This window comes from Lycium ferocissimum, chromosome 3 (assembly GCF_029784015.1).
Source record: "Lycium ferocissimum isolate CSIRO_LF1 chromosome 3, AGI_CSIRO_Lferr_CH_V1, whole genome shotgun sequence".
Taxonomy (NCBI): domain Eukaryota; kingdom Viridiplantae; phylum Streptophyta; class Magnoliopsida; order Solanales; family Solanaceae; genus Lycium; species Lycium ferocissimum.
In genome coordinates this window covers 61858975-61873844 of record NC_081344.1, presented here as the reverse complement: position 1 = coordinate 61873844, position 14870 = coordinate 61858975, and the positions used below count along the sequence as shown (strand labels likewise).

At 31.2% G+C, this 14870-nt stretch overlaps 1 protein-coding gene across 1 annotated transcript; it reads left to right on the top strand.

Moving 5' to 3' along the window:
- Positions 1–3109: 3109 nt before the first annotated feature.
- LOC132050350 (MLO-like protein 6) lies at positions 3110–13820 on the top strand. Its single transcript, XM_059441580.1, has 14 exons — positions 3110–3568; positions 3686–3743; positions 3949–4202; positions 4955–5071; positions 5203–5263; positions 5370–5458; positions 7600–7674; positions 7802–7896; positions 8004–8053; positions 8442–8482; positions 8892–9065; positions 13200–13235; positions 13387–13454; positions 13569–13820. Exons 1-14 carry the CDS (start codon positions 3443–3445, stop codon positions 13639–13641), a joined length of 1317 nt encoding a protein of 438 aa, XP_059297563.1. The 5' UTR covers positions 3110–3442; the 3' UTR covers positions 13642–13820.
- Positions 13821–14870: the final 1050 nt, after the last annotated feature.

Here is a 14870-nt window from a genome sequence, read left to right as displayed (position 1 = left end):
CCAGTATTTAAATACACAATATATACTCATACGAGTCAGCATTCCAACCATTTTTCTCCGGTTGGCTGTATACTGCTTTTTTTTTAATTTGTATATTTTCTGAAAAGAGAAAAAAAAATGTGTGAAAAGAACCCTTATTTTATTAAAATATGAGTATTTTAATCCAGTTTCCATCTTTCATCCTCCATATTATGTCTTAATCAAGCCTTCTAAGTCAATAATATACGTTGGCCTGGAATAAAGATTATTTGTGGCCTTTGATTGGTAAATGGCTAGATCCAACGGCTGCTAATTATTATTCTTCGAAAAACAGGCTAATCTGGGGGAATAATAACGGAAGTTCCAGTCTTATCAAAGGGGTAAAATATATTTTCAAAAGTTTGTCATTTTTCAAAGATAGATTGTAATAAATGGGAATTTGTCTAATGTTTTCGTTAAAGAAATTGTCAACCAAGATGCTATGTGATAATAAATTAATAACACTCAAAATATTTTTGTATATTATCTGAATTCTAGTGTGACAAAAGGTTGTCTAAATTAAAGTACATTTAAAAAATTCATACTGAAAAGAATCCCCATTTAGGCAAAAAGAAATTTGAGGAAAATTTTATAATTGGAAAAACCTTGTTTAAAAAGCTCAAAACAAGAAGATTATGAATTAGGTTAGAAAGCACCTCAAGAGTTGCATTCGTTATGATAACTACTAAGTTTATTTTGAAGTTGGTCAAAGTATCAAATTTGTTCCAATACTATTTGAAATTGAGCAATTTTACATGTCGTTAAACTTTTAATCTAATATTTCCTGTACTAATAAAAAGTTGTCTTGTTTTTGTCCTAGTATAGCTCTAGTCTAAGGGTAATTTTAAATCATAGTTAAAATTGATGAGTAAATTTGAACCATTTTTCTCGAAAAAATTAAAAATGTGGAGTCCATCCGACGTCGGAGATCCTAATGGCATGATTTGCTACCGGCAAAAGAAGGAATGACCAAAGTGTAATGGATGCCAAAATTGAGCAATTTCAAATTATTCGAGCCAAATTTTGACATTTTCTTCTATACTAATTCTTCTGTACTCCAATTCGTTTGAAGGTTGATCAGTTTGAAGAATCAAACTGCTCTTTTTTTTATGATGATTTTCTTCAATTCTTTTCATATATTGTGAATTATTGATTATACAGCGTATTTTTATGTAGTTTTCAAATATGTAAACTTTATTATAAAATACTCGAAGAATCTACGTTTAAAATTAAGTAAAAAAAAAATTATTTGACTCCCCAAACTGGTCAACCTTCAAACAAATTGGGACGGAGGGAGTAATAAATATTAGTATCAAGATCATTTTTTTTTTTTTTTAAACAGGAGTATCAAGATCTATGCTCCTATCGAACGTAAAAATTTTAAACAAATTATGTTACTTATAAAGTAATTATACGTACATCTAAGATATATGTTAGTAATTGTTAGTCTAGAATATAATAATAGTTAAAGAGTTATAATATGTTAGATTATATAGGTAACATAACATATTTTTACACCGTCGTATATATAATCTAAATACTTGAAAAATACATTCATTTCCATAATCCATAACTAACTCATATATAAAATTAAATATGTTGTCACTTTCATCAAATCACGTTATTCAGATAGTCAAAGATATCTGCATATTATGACTGAATAATTAGATCGAGCAGTACTTATCTAACCTAATTATATTCTAATTAACAACGAAAAGTATTTATAATGTTTGGACATTAAAATAGCCTGAAAATAATACACGTTCTGTTCTAATTTACATGGTACCTTTCGGATTTCGAGAGTCAATAACAAGCTTTTATTTGACCGTGATTTTTTCATGTCTTATAAATATTTTGAGTTGCCAATTATTGTGACTTATAATCTTTTCGTAGTTTTCAAATATGTAAATTTTATTTCAAAAAATTAAGAAACTCCATGTCCAAATTTATGATCAAAATTGAAAATGTTGACTCTCAAAATACGAATTGTGCCACATAAATTGGGACGGGAAGATTACTACATATAGAGGGGTACGACATATAGTTTGATAAAGTCATATTATGTTACTTATAAATAATTATAGGTAATATGTAAAATAAGTATTAGTAATTGTCAATCCAAAAAAATAATACTATATTTGACTCAATTTATGTGATACAATTCGCATTTCGAGAGTCATATTTTTTTGTTTTGACTGTGAATTCGGTCATACAATCTTTAAGTTTGTTGAAAAATAATTTAAATATTTAGAAATTACGTAAAAATATTTAAGTCACAATAATTAACAATTTAAATATTTAAAGGGCATACAAATAAATTTCGATCAAAGGTTTTCTTATTTGACTCTCGAAAAACAAATAGTATCACATAAATTGAGACATAGAGAGTAATTAAACTGTTATAACAAATTAAATTATACACATAGCTTACGAAAATTACACATATATAATCTAAATACTTGAAATTTACGTTCATTACCATAGTCCATAACTAACTCATACTCCACGTTATTGAGAGAGTTAAATTAAGAAATCTAATTAAGAAATCTGCATATACATGATTACTACTCCCTCTATTCACTTTTACTTGTCACGTTTGAATTTTTTACGATGTTTAAGAAACAATGATTAAGATAAGTATTTTACCACAATACCCCTATTAAATGGGGTATAATTGTATTCGAGTTGGGAAAATAATTTGAAATGAGTAATAAATGCTAAGGGTAAAACATGAATTTTTTTTTTTATCTTACCTTAATATATGAAAATTGACAAGTAAAAATGAAAATTTATAAAGGAAATAGTGGATAAGTAAAAGTGAACGGAGGAATAAATATTATATTGAGCAGTACATCTTATCTAGCATATGTTTGGATATTAAAATAGTCTGAAAATAGTACACTTCTACATATAGTTTGATTAAGTCAAATAAGTAATTACTATTAATTTCTCTCTCTTTCATAAGTGAGTCGTCGGCCATCCTTTCCTTTCTATCTTTGTAATTTTCTCACGCGCAATTATTAGTCAAAAAAGTCATCCATTGCCTTATTATTTGCCTCTTCCTCTCCACAAACAGTTGAAGTACTATAAAAAAATGTCATTTAATTTGATTGAACCATTATTGTTCCCTCATACTCATTCCTAGTATTATTCTCTTCTTTGCACTTTTCTCTTATGTCACCGCCATTAATTCCTAGCAATTGAACCACATAATACTCTAATTTTTTAACTCTTGCTCTCTTAGGTCACTGCAATTAATTCAAAGCATTTATTCTCTTGGATTATTTCACCAAAGATAGCTCATTTTTTGTTGTTTTTTTTTTTTTTTTAATTTTATTATTATTTCACCCTTATAACTACTTTCTAAAGGTATATATATAATATATATTGAGGAAGAAGTTTGAGTGGTTCTCTAGAGAATTAGATGGCTGGTGGTGGGGGTGGTGGAAGATCGTTGGAGGAAACGCCGACATGGGCGGTTGCCGTAGTTTGTTTTGTATTGGTTGCAATTTCAATTGTGATTGAGCATATTATCCACCTCATTGGAAAGGTAAGATATAAGTAGTACTTTGCCATGCAATATTTCAGAAAATAAATAAATAACATAACTACATCTTTATAAGTTCTTAATTCTCTCTTCTTCTTCTTTTTGTTTTTCTGATTGCAGTGGTTGAAGTCTAAAAATAAAAGTGCCTTGTATGAATCACTTGAAAAGATCAAAGCAGGTTCTTTTCTTAAATTTTAACCTATATTATAGTATTTGAATCAGATATTCCTTGCTCATCATCGGATAATCATTTATTCACAAACTTCCGTTAAGTTTTTTCCGAATTTGTGAACTCATGATTGGATCTTTCACTGTCGTAACCGTTTTAAGCTAATTTTTAATGTTAACAATAATTCATTTTTTATGTTTTTTACTTGGTACAGAGCTTATGCTGCTGGGATTCATATCATTGTTGCTAACAGTAGGACAAAGTCCAATTTCCAACATATGTGTATCAGAAAAAATTGGAAATTCATGGCATCCATGTAGTAAGCAAAAAGAAGAAGATGCAATTAAAGGTGAAGAAATTCCAGATGACTCATCGGAGCAACACCGCCGGAGACTTCTTATGGAAGCTGCCGGTGGCAGCGTTCGGCGAATGTTGGCTGCTGGTGGGGAGGACAAATGTGCAGCCAAGGCATGAATTATTTAATTTCTTTTCATTAATTCTAGTTACCTTTACTGAGAGCCACACAATATCTATGACTTATTTTGAATTATAAATTTCAAAAGTTTTTGTTTCTTTTTTAAACTCCATGCCAAATCAAACATCATCACATAAATTACAGTTTAATTTCTTTTCATTAATTTTCATATTATATTCTAGTTACCAAGTTTGAACAATTTAAACATATAAGACTTCGTGGAAAGCTCCTTCAAACTTTTGGGGGCAAGGAGGAGGGTAACAAAGAGGGGAATCTTGAAATATCAAGCATATCAAATTATTCATGAGGACAAATAAATAAATTTAAACGATAGAATAAAAAAGATTTTGCGTATACTCCCTCCGTCCAAATTTATGTTGACACTCTTTTCTTATTGGTCAGTGTTAAAAAATAACATTTTTATATATTTAATGGCAATTTAGCTTTAGAATATCTGTTTTACCTTTGATGATATCTGATTTATAGCCACATAAATATTTATGGCTTATTCAAATCATAAGTTTTTTTTTTTTTTTTTAATTTCGTACCAAATCACACACCATCACATAAATTCAAACACCTCCAGTTACTTTTAAGGTAATTGAAGATAAATTTCTATGATAAACATTACTTGGTGACTACCTGATAAAAATAGTGAATAACTTTCTATTACAAGTTAAGTTATATTAATTCCTCAATTTAATAATAGGATTGTTTTGTTAAACGTTATTTGATATTGTTGCAGGGAAAAGTACCATTTGTGTCTGCTGATGGCATTCATCAATTACACATTTTCATATTTGTGCTGGCTGTTTTTCACGTTCTCTACTGTATATCCACTTTGGCTTTGGGAAGAGCTAAGGTACTTTATTTGACACCCATTTTGTTGTTTTGTTTTTTTAAGCCTTTAGGAATTAACATCTCTTTCAAAGTTGTTATACTTTTTCTTTCTGACTTTGTTTAATACTTTTCGTATTTCTTCTGTATTTTCAGATGAGAAGTTGGAAGTCATGGGAAAATGAAACCAAAACAGCTGAATACCAATTTGCTCACGGTAAAGAAAACTCACTCTTTTTAACATTCATTCATGAATATAGAAAATTAAAAGATTCTAGAAGACGTAATTAATCTAACATTGATATAAATTACGTACGTGGCAGATCCTGAGAGGTTTCGGTTTACCAGAGAAACATCATTTGGTAGAAGGCACTTGAGCTTCTGGACCAAAAATCCTGTCCTACTTTGGATTGTAAGCATATTTCTTTTAATTAATCTCCATAATTTATTCTTCTTTTTTTGTTTGCTTGTTTCCATAGTTTCACTTCTTATATACTGATTGTGTAAAAGAAGGTTTATATTATCAGGTCATCTAAAATCTCTCTCCGTCTCAATCAAAATTTTGAGTTTGAATAAGCACGGAGTTTAAGAAATAAAGACAGATTTTTGAATTTTGTAGTCTTAAATTAAAAATGTGTGTAGTCCTTCGAATCTTTTGGTCTTAAACTTGCCATAAGAATGTTGAAATTGAAAAACATACCTAATATGGAGAGAGACACTCTTTTTAGAACAAACCAAAAAGAAAATTAAGAAAGATACTTAAACTGGGACGGATGGAGTAACAATTAATAACTGGCATAATAAGTGGATGAGTATTATGAAAACTGAAAAGTAAGGCATGCCTGTTGTTACAATAATAAGTTAAAATACAATGATAATGCAAATAAGTGGAAAGAACAACACAAAATCAAGGACCTTCATGTATATTAAAATTAGGTCAACAAAATCGGAAATGGTTAAGATCAGGGGCGAATTTAGGCATAAAAAATGGGTCACGTGAACACATGGTCACCCGACTAAACTCGATATATTATGTATATAATTCTTAAAATATATCTAATATTAACTGAAGGAACACATGGTCAAATTAGACTGAGTGGAGCACTGGTTAAGTGCTAGGTTTAATCCCTTAAGGTTGTGGGATCAAACCCAACTAAATGCACTTCCTTTTATCTTTTTTAATTTTATTTAAAATGGTGAATCCATCCTCTTAAAATCCTAGATTCGCCTCTGGCTTAAGATTATTCAAATTGATACGACATGCATTATAAAAATATCTATAGTACAATACTGTTCACGACCTAGAAATGCCATTGAATTATTGCTGCAACTTCTTTGCTAGAAAAGCAATAAAATATGCGAACAATAGACTTTATATTCAATCAAGTAAAAACAAAAATACCATTTAAGAATATTTTTTATCTAAGTCTAATAATTGTCAATTATATAAAGCTCGATCAATGATGCATGATGTACTAAAATAAGTACTATAATTTGTTTAATGACACTTTGTTCTTAAGTGTATGTCGACCTAACTGATTACTGCACGATGAAATCGTTTATTATCGTACTATTCCTACTAATAATGAAATTGTTTATTATCACCCCATTCTTTAATGCTAGTGGTCTCTGGTCTTGATCGATGTGAAAAAGAAAAAAAAAAGGTTCAAGAATTAATAAATGCAAAATACAGACTTTTCCCCTAATCTTTGGGGGTTTAATTATTTAAGAAACTTACGATTAGGAATATGGAAAGAAAGAGTTTTACGTTACATGTATAGCCAAAGATCGTTGAATGAATAATTACCTTTTCAATTATCTGACGTTTTCTAGAAGCAAGTAGTTTGACTTTTGACTTCAAATAACAATAATTTACATAATAGAAGTACGTATTGTGTAACATTTTATCTTTTGGTTGAAATTTCTAATAAGAAATCTTTGGTGATGTTCACATCTGATTAACTATCTACACTTCTTATATTTACTCTTGAAATTGAAACATAAATTATTATCTCTTAGTTTATTTTTAGCTGTAGTTAATGGCGGAGCCAAATTTTTCGTCGAGGAGGTTCAAAATATAAAAAAGTAAACATACGAAGAAGCCTAAGGGGTTCAACATCTACTATATATACATAAAAAATAATTTTAACTCAGTAAAAATAGTATTTTTTTTAACGTATGAGTTCGGATGAACACCCTAGGCATGTGGTCTCACTTATTGGCTGTAGTCAGCCTCAAGTTGCGTTTGAATGGCAAGTCGAACGTCTTGATGGCTTTTCCTTTTCTTATTGTGCATGCAACTTACACATTTTGGCTTTTCGTCAAAAATAATTACAATAACTAGTCATATATACAATAAATATATACTAGTTACGTATATTACAAGTATATATACATCAAAATAAAAACAAATACATTTTTTTGGCTATTATGGGCGGCCATACTGAGTAAAAGTCCCTTTCATTTCTGGTTGTCAAACCTTAAAACAAGAAAATAAGCTAAAAATTCCATCTTCTTATTTTTTAAATAATTTTAGCTTGGCCTTTTTTGCAGGTTTGTTTCTTCAGGCAATTCGTAAGATCTGTCCCAAAAGTTGATTACTTAACACTAAGGCATGGATTTATCGCGGTAACTTCATCTTCATTTTTTTAATTTCATGCATGAAAAAAATAAAAAAATAAATTAGATATGCGTTTAGTTATTGTTATAATTATTAAATTCAAATGTAAATAATAATTTAATGTAATACTATCAGGCGCATTTGGCACCTCAAAGCCACCAAAAATTCGATTTCAGGAATTACATCAAACGATCACTCGAAGAAGATTTCAAAGTGGTCGTAGGAATCAGGTTATTTAATTTACCTTTCAATTTTAATTTGCGAACATAATATTTGACCTGATTTATGCTACATTAATAATTAATCTTATGCTAATCTCTTATTATGCTTTTCTCAGCCCCCCAATATGGTTCCTCGCTGTGTTGTTCTTACTCTTCAATACTCATGGTAAATACAAACTACTCCACAAATATGTTCATTGTTGTATTATGTAAACAACTCAATTCCTTTAGTATATGCTTAAGAATGGAACTTTTAATTTTAAACTCTCAAACTGTCCATGTAGTTTAACTTGTAATAGCACACACTTTCTCAATTGAAGTATATATCATTTCGGTTTTCTCGAACACCATGTTACCAATTAATTCTTATTGTAAAAAATAACTTGTAATTATCTTATAAGTATATCTTATAAGTAACCTGATTGCGTAAATACTTCTATATTATTAGTATATAGGCCTTAAAACTATTGAAATAGAACTCTTTAATTACCAAGCAACATCGATCGTATCATTGCTATGTTTGACTAACAAATTTCATTATTATTTCTTGACAGGCTGGTATTCCTATCTCTGGCTACCATTCATCCCCTTGATTGTAAGTGCTGTAGTAGTTCACAAGTATACATCTTTTAATTGACTTTGTGCATGTGGACATTCCATTATCGTTTTTCACATCATACATCAATTCAAAGTTTACATTTATTTATTTGTTTCATTTTCTTTGGGTCCATAAAGAATATATATAGTCACATTCATAAACAATAGATGATATAAATCTAAACTGTGGCAATTAAAAAGGGATCTTTTATTTTTTGCATGTCGGCCGAAATTAATTTGGACACTAGCAAAATATTCAAAATATACACATCGATTATGTCTATTTATGTATACAATATGCACATAATGTATATATTCATACTTAATATACAAAGCATATACATTTGCCGATTATTATTTTTTAGAGTGGGTTAGAAAGGTAATTATCCCAATTGATTAAACTGCAGGTGATATTGTTAGTAGGGACAAAGCTACAAGTGATAATAACAAAGATGGGGCTAAGGATTTCAGAAAGAGGAGAAGTAGTGAAGGGTGTACCTGTGGTTCAGCTAGGGGATCACCTTTTTTGGTTCAACCGTCCTCGTCTCATTCTTTTTCTCATTAACTTTGTCCTCTTTCAGGTAATTAATTAACCGATCTTGATTTTATTTCGTTTGAGTTTAAATTATGCGGATTAATAGTGTATATTAGAGGTGTCAAATAAGCGGGTTATGCTGAATTTGGGCATGTTGAAATGGGCTGAATTGACCTGTTCAAAAGCTATTTGGGCTAAAATGGGTTGGTTTGAAATAGGCTACAAATCAGGTCATAACCCAACTCACCCAATTCTTACTAAGAGCCCGTTTGGATTGGCTTATAAGTTGCTTATAAGCTATTTTCAGCTTTTTTGATTGTTTGTTTGGTATTAAAAGTCATTTTGTGCTTAAAATAAGCTCAAAAAAATAATTGAACCGTTTGACTTAGCTTATCTAAAGCGAACATAAATTATGAAATTTATAAGCCAAAAAAAATAAGTTGGGCTACCCTAACTTATTTTTTTTTTAGCTTATAAGCTGCTTAAAATAAGCCCATCCAAACAGGCTCTTAAGTCTTCAATTCTTTGTTTGTTTTCTTATAATCCGTTTGAGTACCTAATAAAACTTTTTTTCGTTATACTATGACTATATATAACATATCAAATAAAAAAAAGTCTTTTTAAAAATATTTAGAGAAGTTTCTCATGGGTTAATCTGGGTTGCATATCAGCCCAGTTCTTAAATGGGTTGAATTAAGCAAGTCAAAATGGGTTGAGTTAATAAAATAAGGATGAGTATTAACCCACCCAAACCTAAACGGATTGGACGAGTTATGATCTTATGAGCTGATTTTGCCACCCCTAGTGTGTCACGACCCAACCCCGTAGGCCGTGACTAGTGCCCGAGCTGGACACTCGTATACACCTGATAACTATAATCGTCCACAACTAGCATAATAAAGAACTTATATATAGCAAGGCATGACGTCGTCTCAAAAGCATATACATATATATATATATATATATATATATATATATATATATATATATATATATATCCGTCTCTCGAGGAGTTACAACTTTCAACGAGATGATATTACACATAGGCCGGCAAGGTTTGTCATAATATGGGGAACGTCCCGGCCATATACGAGCCAATAAGGCTACCATACACACACACACACATATATATATATATATATATATATATATATATATATATATATATATATATCGCAAGCCGACAAGGCTGCCACTACACACAACATCCCAAAACACATATATATACGCAAGCCAACAAGGCCGCCCACTACGAATGGGAACGCCCCAAAACATAAGTCATACGACGAATCGAACGGTAATTATATACAACCCACACATATGTCTACGGACCTCTAAGAGTGACAATAGTAACATATGACGGGACGAACCCCCCGCCGTGCCTGGCTAAGCATATATATACAACAAAAGGATGCGTACAAAAAATATAGGCTCGGAATAAGGAGCACTCCAAGATGCAGAATAGATATCCTAAGTCGGATCACCAAAACAAGCGTACGTACTGCGGGCATGAAACGCGGCCCCCGAAGAAAGGGGTCGATACGAAATATGTGCGAGTATATAAAGCATGAAATACGAAGAAACGGGATTATAACCAAAATAAGAAGTACGTAAAACGAGTACAATAACGAGAATACCAAAATGCTTGCTTTTGAAACACAAATCATGCATGTCAATATCATATATCATATCCGGCCCATTATAGGACTCGGTGAACATGGTCGCCACCCGTCTTTGGCGCCATAACACGAAGATACTCCGAACACACGCATAATTCCGTATCACGGCATAACTCCGTATCACAAAGATAGCTCGTATCACAAAGATAGCTCCATAACACGAAGATAACACCATAATACAAACATAACACCATAACACGGATAACACCATAATATATATATACCGTGCCCGGCCCTACAGTGAGGACTCGGTGAAAGATGTAATAACAGTATGCACGAGCAGAGTAGTGAATAACCATATGCATATAAATCATCTTTTGAGACTCAATAGATAAGTGGACTAACTAACGCTCGAGTATCAGGATGATAGCCATATTAAGTTCTCTCTAAATGTCATTACGAACTATATTAAGGAAGTCTCAGGGGTCATAGTCATGTATCAAACCAATACGAGACAGCTTATGAAAGTTAAGGACGTTATTCATTATAGGATCCCTTAAGAATTGGAACTCTTTATGCATCATTTACTATCCAATCATATAAAAGACTCGAGGGCAATAGCTCGACTACATTAAGAATTTTAATATCAAGAAGTGAATAAGAATCATAAATCATACTCGGAACTTATGAATAGAGTTACCCCAAAGCTCATATCTTATCTTACTTACATCTAGGACATGCTAAAAGAAAGAAGGGATAGACTTTACATACCTTTAGCGTTTACTCGCAACACAACACGTATACGCTGCCCAATAGTGTCTCAACCTATATTAAGACGTCAAGAACTACGATTAAACTACGAAGAGATTCAAAATGTATCCTAACGTTAATAATTCCTTTCGAGATAATTAGACGACGCTTCGCTTATATTCAAACCAACTACATACAACCAAGCCAACATCACTAATCATGTATTCAAGTATCAACCGAGACTATCCAAACATGACTCGAGGACACTCCGGACAGCCCGTACAACACTCCAAAACAGCCCAACCAACACACAATACAACACATAATCTTCCAAGTTCAACAAGAACAACAACAACACATTCCTTTCTTTCAAATTCATGAACTATACCAACAACCACACGTTAACAACATCATCCACATAAATGCAAGGAACTATATTAACATCATATTAACTTCTACAACAGCCCACAACAATTACAACTCCAACTTGAACCATTAAATCCTTTCATTTTCATCATAAGATCCATAACAACAACAACCAAATACTAAATAAAATTTGTTCACCATTCCTACACAAAACAGCCCCTACACGGCCTCAACACCAACATACATAATTTCATGAATTTCATCCATAACTACACATTACAACACGCTCAAACCATCCTCAATACATGTAAAAGAAGATTAAACATTACCTTTAACACTTGACTTCTCAACTTGGCTAGAATTTGTGCCTTGAATTAATACTTGCTCTTGTTGCCCTAGGATTAATCCCACGTTGTTATACACCTTCTAAAGAGTTGAAATGCTTGAAAAAAATTATTTTTTGATCAACATTCAAGAACTTCAATCTCGGCCAGCCATGGCCGAGAGTCTCTCTCTCTATCTCTTAAGTTTTCTTAGGTTTGGAGATGATTAAATGAATTTGTGAGTCATCCAATTGACTTAATTATGATGCCTATGAGTTGGACACATGTCCCACTCATGGCTTGAGCCAATCACACTTGGCCATGTCACGGGTGGGGCCCACACGGCCACTTTTGGCTAATTAGTGAAATAATTAAATCTTAATCCCACTTAATAATCTAATCATGGTTAATTAATCCCTAATCTTCATTAATATTTCCATACCAAGTAAAATTTATAAGCAACTTGTGCATTAAAATAAAATCGGAGGTTAAAAGTCTCTACCTCGGATCCCAAAATAGTCTTGTCCTTAACTTGTCGCAATTAGCTTAAAATATCCCAATGTACAAAAATACGGGATATAACATAGTGTACATATGCTAGTCCCTTTGCTTCATTTTATGTGTATTAATTTGATCAGGACACAAAGTTTAAGAATGCAAGAAAGACTTTTGAATCTTATGATCTTAAATTAAAGATATATATAGTGAGTCAAAATGTCCTCGAATCTTGTAGTTCTAATTGTGTCATGTATTTCTAATTATGTCATGTATAATGTTGGAACTAAAGAGTTACTTACTAAATATAGAAAATTATATTCTTTCTAAGTAGACTAAAAAGAGAATAAGACACATAAATTAAAGCAGATGAAATAATGTTTTACACAATCAGTTAAGTAATCTTCAACAAGAGGTGATTATTTATAACAAACATGATATGATTATAACTTGAAAAATAGAGTAAAAATTGCTATAACAAGTTAAATTATCTTTGATAATATAAAAAAATATTTACTTTTTCAGTGTATATAACTTGATTACATTTTTCATTCCCTAGTTATCAATTTAGATCTCTTATGACTCATCTTAATGGATTTTGTTTACATTTTTCTTGAAAAAATGCAGAATGCTTTCCAATTGGCCTTCTTTGCTTGGACTTGGGTAAGCACTATGCACCAACTTTTTGCCATTACCATTGCAATACTTTTTAAGGACAATTTTTGAAAAAGAAATTGAAATTATACAACTAAGAGAGACCAAAGTTCAAATCTTTTTTTTTTTTTTTTAATGTTTCATGTGGTAATGTTACCAGTATGAATTCGGGTTGAAGTCTTGTTACCACGACCATACTGAGGATATCGTCATCAGAATAACTATGGGGTAAGAATTACTAATACTCATTAATCATAAGCTAGTTTTTTTTTTTTCTTTAATTTCTTGTCTCCTCTTTAATCCATAGCATTAACATATTATAATGGTGTGTATGATGAACAGGGTTCTCATTCAGATTCTATGCAGTTATGTTACCCTTCCTCTTTATGCCCTTGTAACACAGGTAATTAACTGATTACAATTTCAGAATTATCAATGGAGATATTGAATATGCAAATTATGCCAGTACTGCTTAAACAATTAACTGTTGAAATATTATCCAAAGAAGATATTAAGCATATCATTAACTTGTATATATACGCTGGGAGAAAGAAGTTTCACATTATTAATGCATTTTAATATGTTGTAGCAGGTAATTCGCCTTATTTTTCATGGTCCAATTTTGTGATCTTTTAGTCACCTTTTCAAGAAGTAGATTCAAATTTCAGATTGATTAGTGAAAAATGGGAACCACCATTGACATCATTGAAGGTAAAATAGGCCACAAAGTATTTTAGAAATAGTTTAAGTTTTATACATTGTTAGTGGTAGGGGTGTACATAGACCGGGTTGGTTCGGATTTTTAACAAACCAAATCAAACCATTTGTGTCGGGTTTTTAAATCTATAAACCAAACCAAACCAATAAAAGTCGGGTTTTTCAGGTTTCTCGGGTTTTTCATAGTATTTAATGAAAAGCACAGAGCAATGCCTCTTCAAAAGAGTTTTAGTACAAAACATCAACATATAAGATGGGAGGACATCATTGAAGGTAAAATAGGCCACAAAGTATTTTAGAAATAGAATTTTTAACAAACCAAATCAAACCATTTGTGTCGGGTTTTTAAATTTTAAGTTTTAACTTTATAATACAATAAGATTCAAAAGAGTTTAGTACAAAACATCAACATATAAGATTGATATGTAAATATGAGGTAAATGTCGCATGTAATGGAACCAGATGTTCTGCCAATTGACTTGATCACAAAAACTAATATAGTTTCTTCCATAAAATTAAGCAACTACAGTTTTAGACAAAATGGGATGTCGCAAAAACAAAAATCCACCTTAGAGTTTGAGTATACTCTAAATCATCTAGACTATTACAACAGAAGTTGTCTCAACTCCCAATTAAACACAAGCCACATAATGTTGGAAGCAATCTGCACATCTAGTTCTATTTCCTCATCTGCAAAATAAAAAGTGAAGTCAGATGTAGTTCTAGAGGAGGTATAAAGTTTTCCAAAGGAGCTTATAACGATCTTGGTTTATTTACTCATTTCTTATGATTATACTTGAATGATCATGCTCTCTTGCAGATAGCATAATCGAGAACGCAACACTCTAATGAAATGAGATGGTAGAACCAACACTAGTGTCTACTAAACAGAATAAAGATCCCAAAACTGTAGAGTCAGTGCAAGCA

Coding starts and splice junctions, on each gene's coding strand:
- LOC132050350 (XM_059441580.1), top strand. CDS start 3,443: ATGGCTGGTGGTGGGGGTGGTGGAAGATCGTTGGAGGAAACGCCGACA. Junction 5,072..5,202: donor TGGCTTTGGGAAGAGCTAAG/GTACTTTATTTG, acceptor CTGTATTTTCAG/ATGAGAAGTTGGAAGTCATG. Junction 5,264..5,369: donor TGAATACCAATTTGCTCACG/GTAAAGAAAACT, acceptor CGTACGTGGCAG/ATCCTGAGAGGTTTCGGTTT.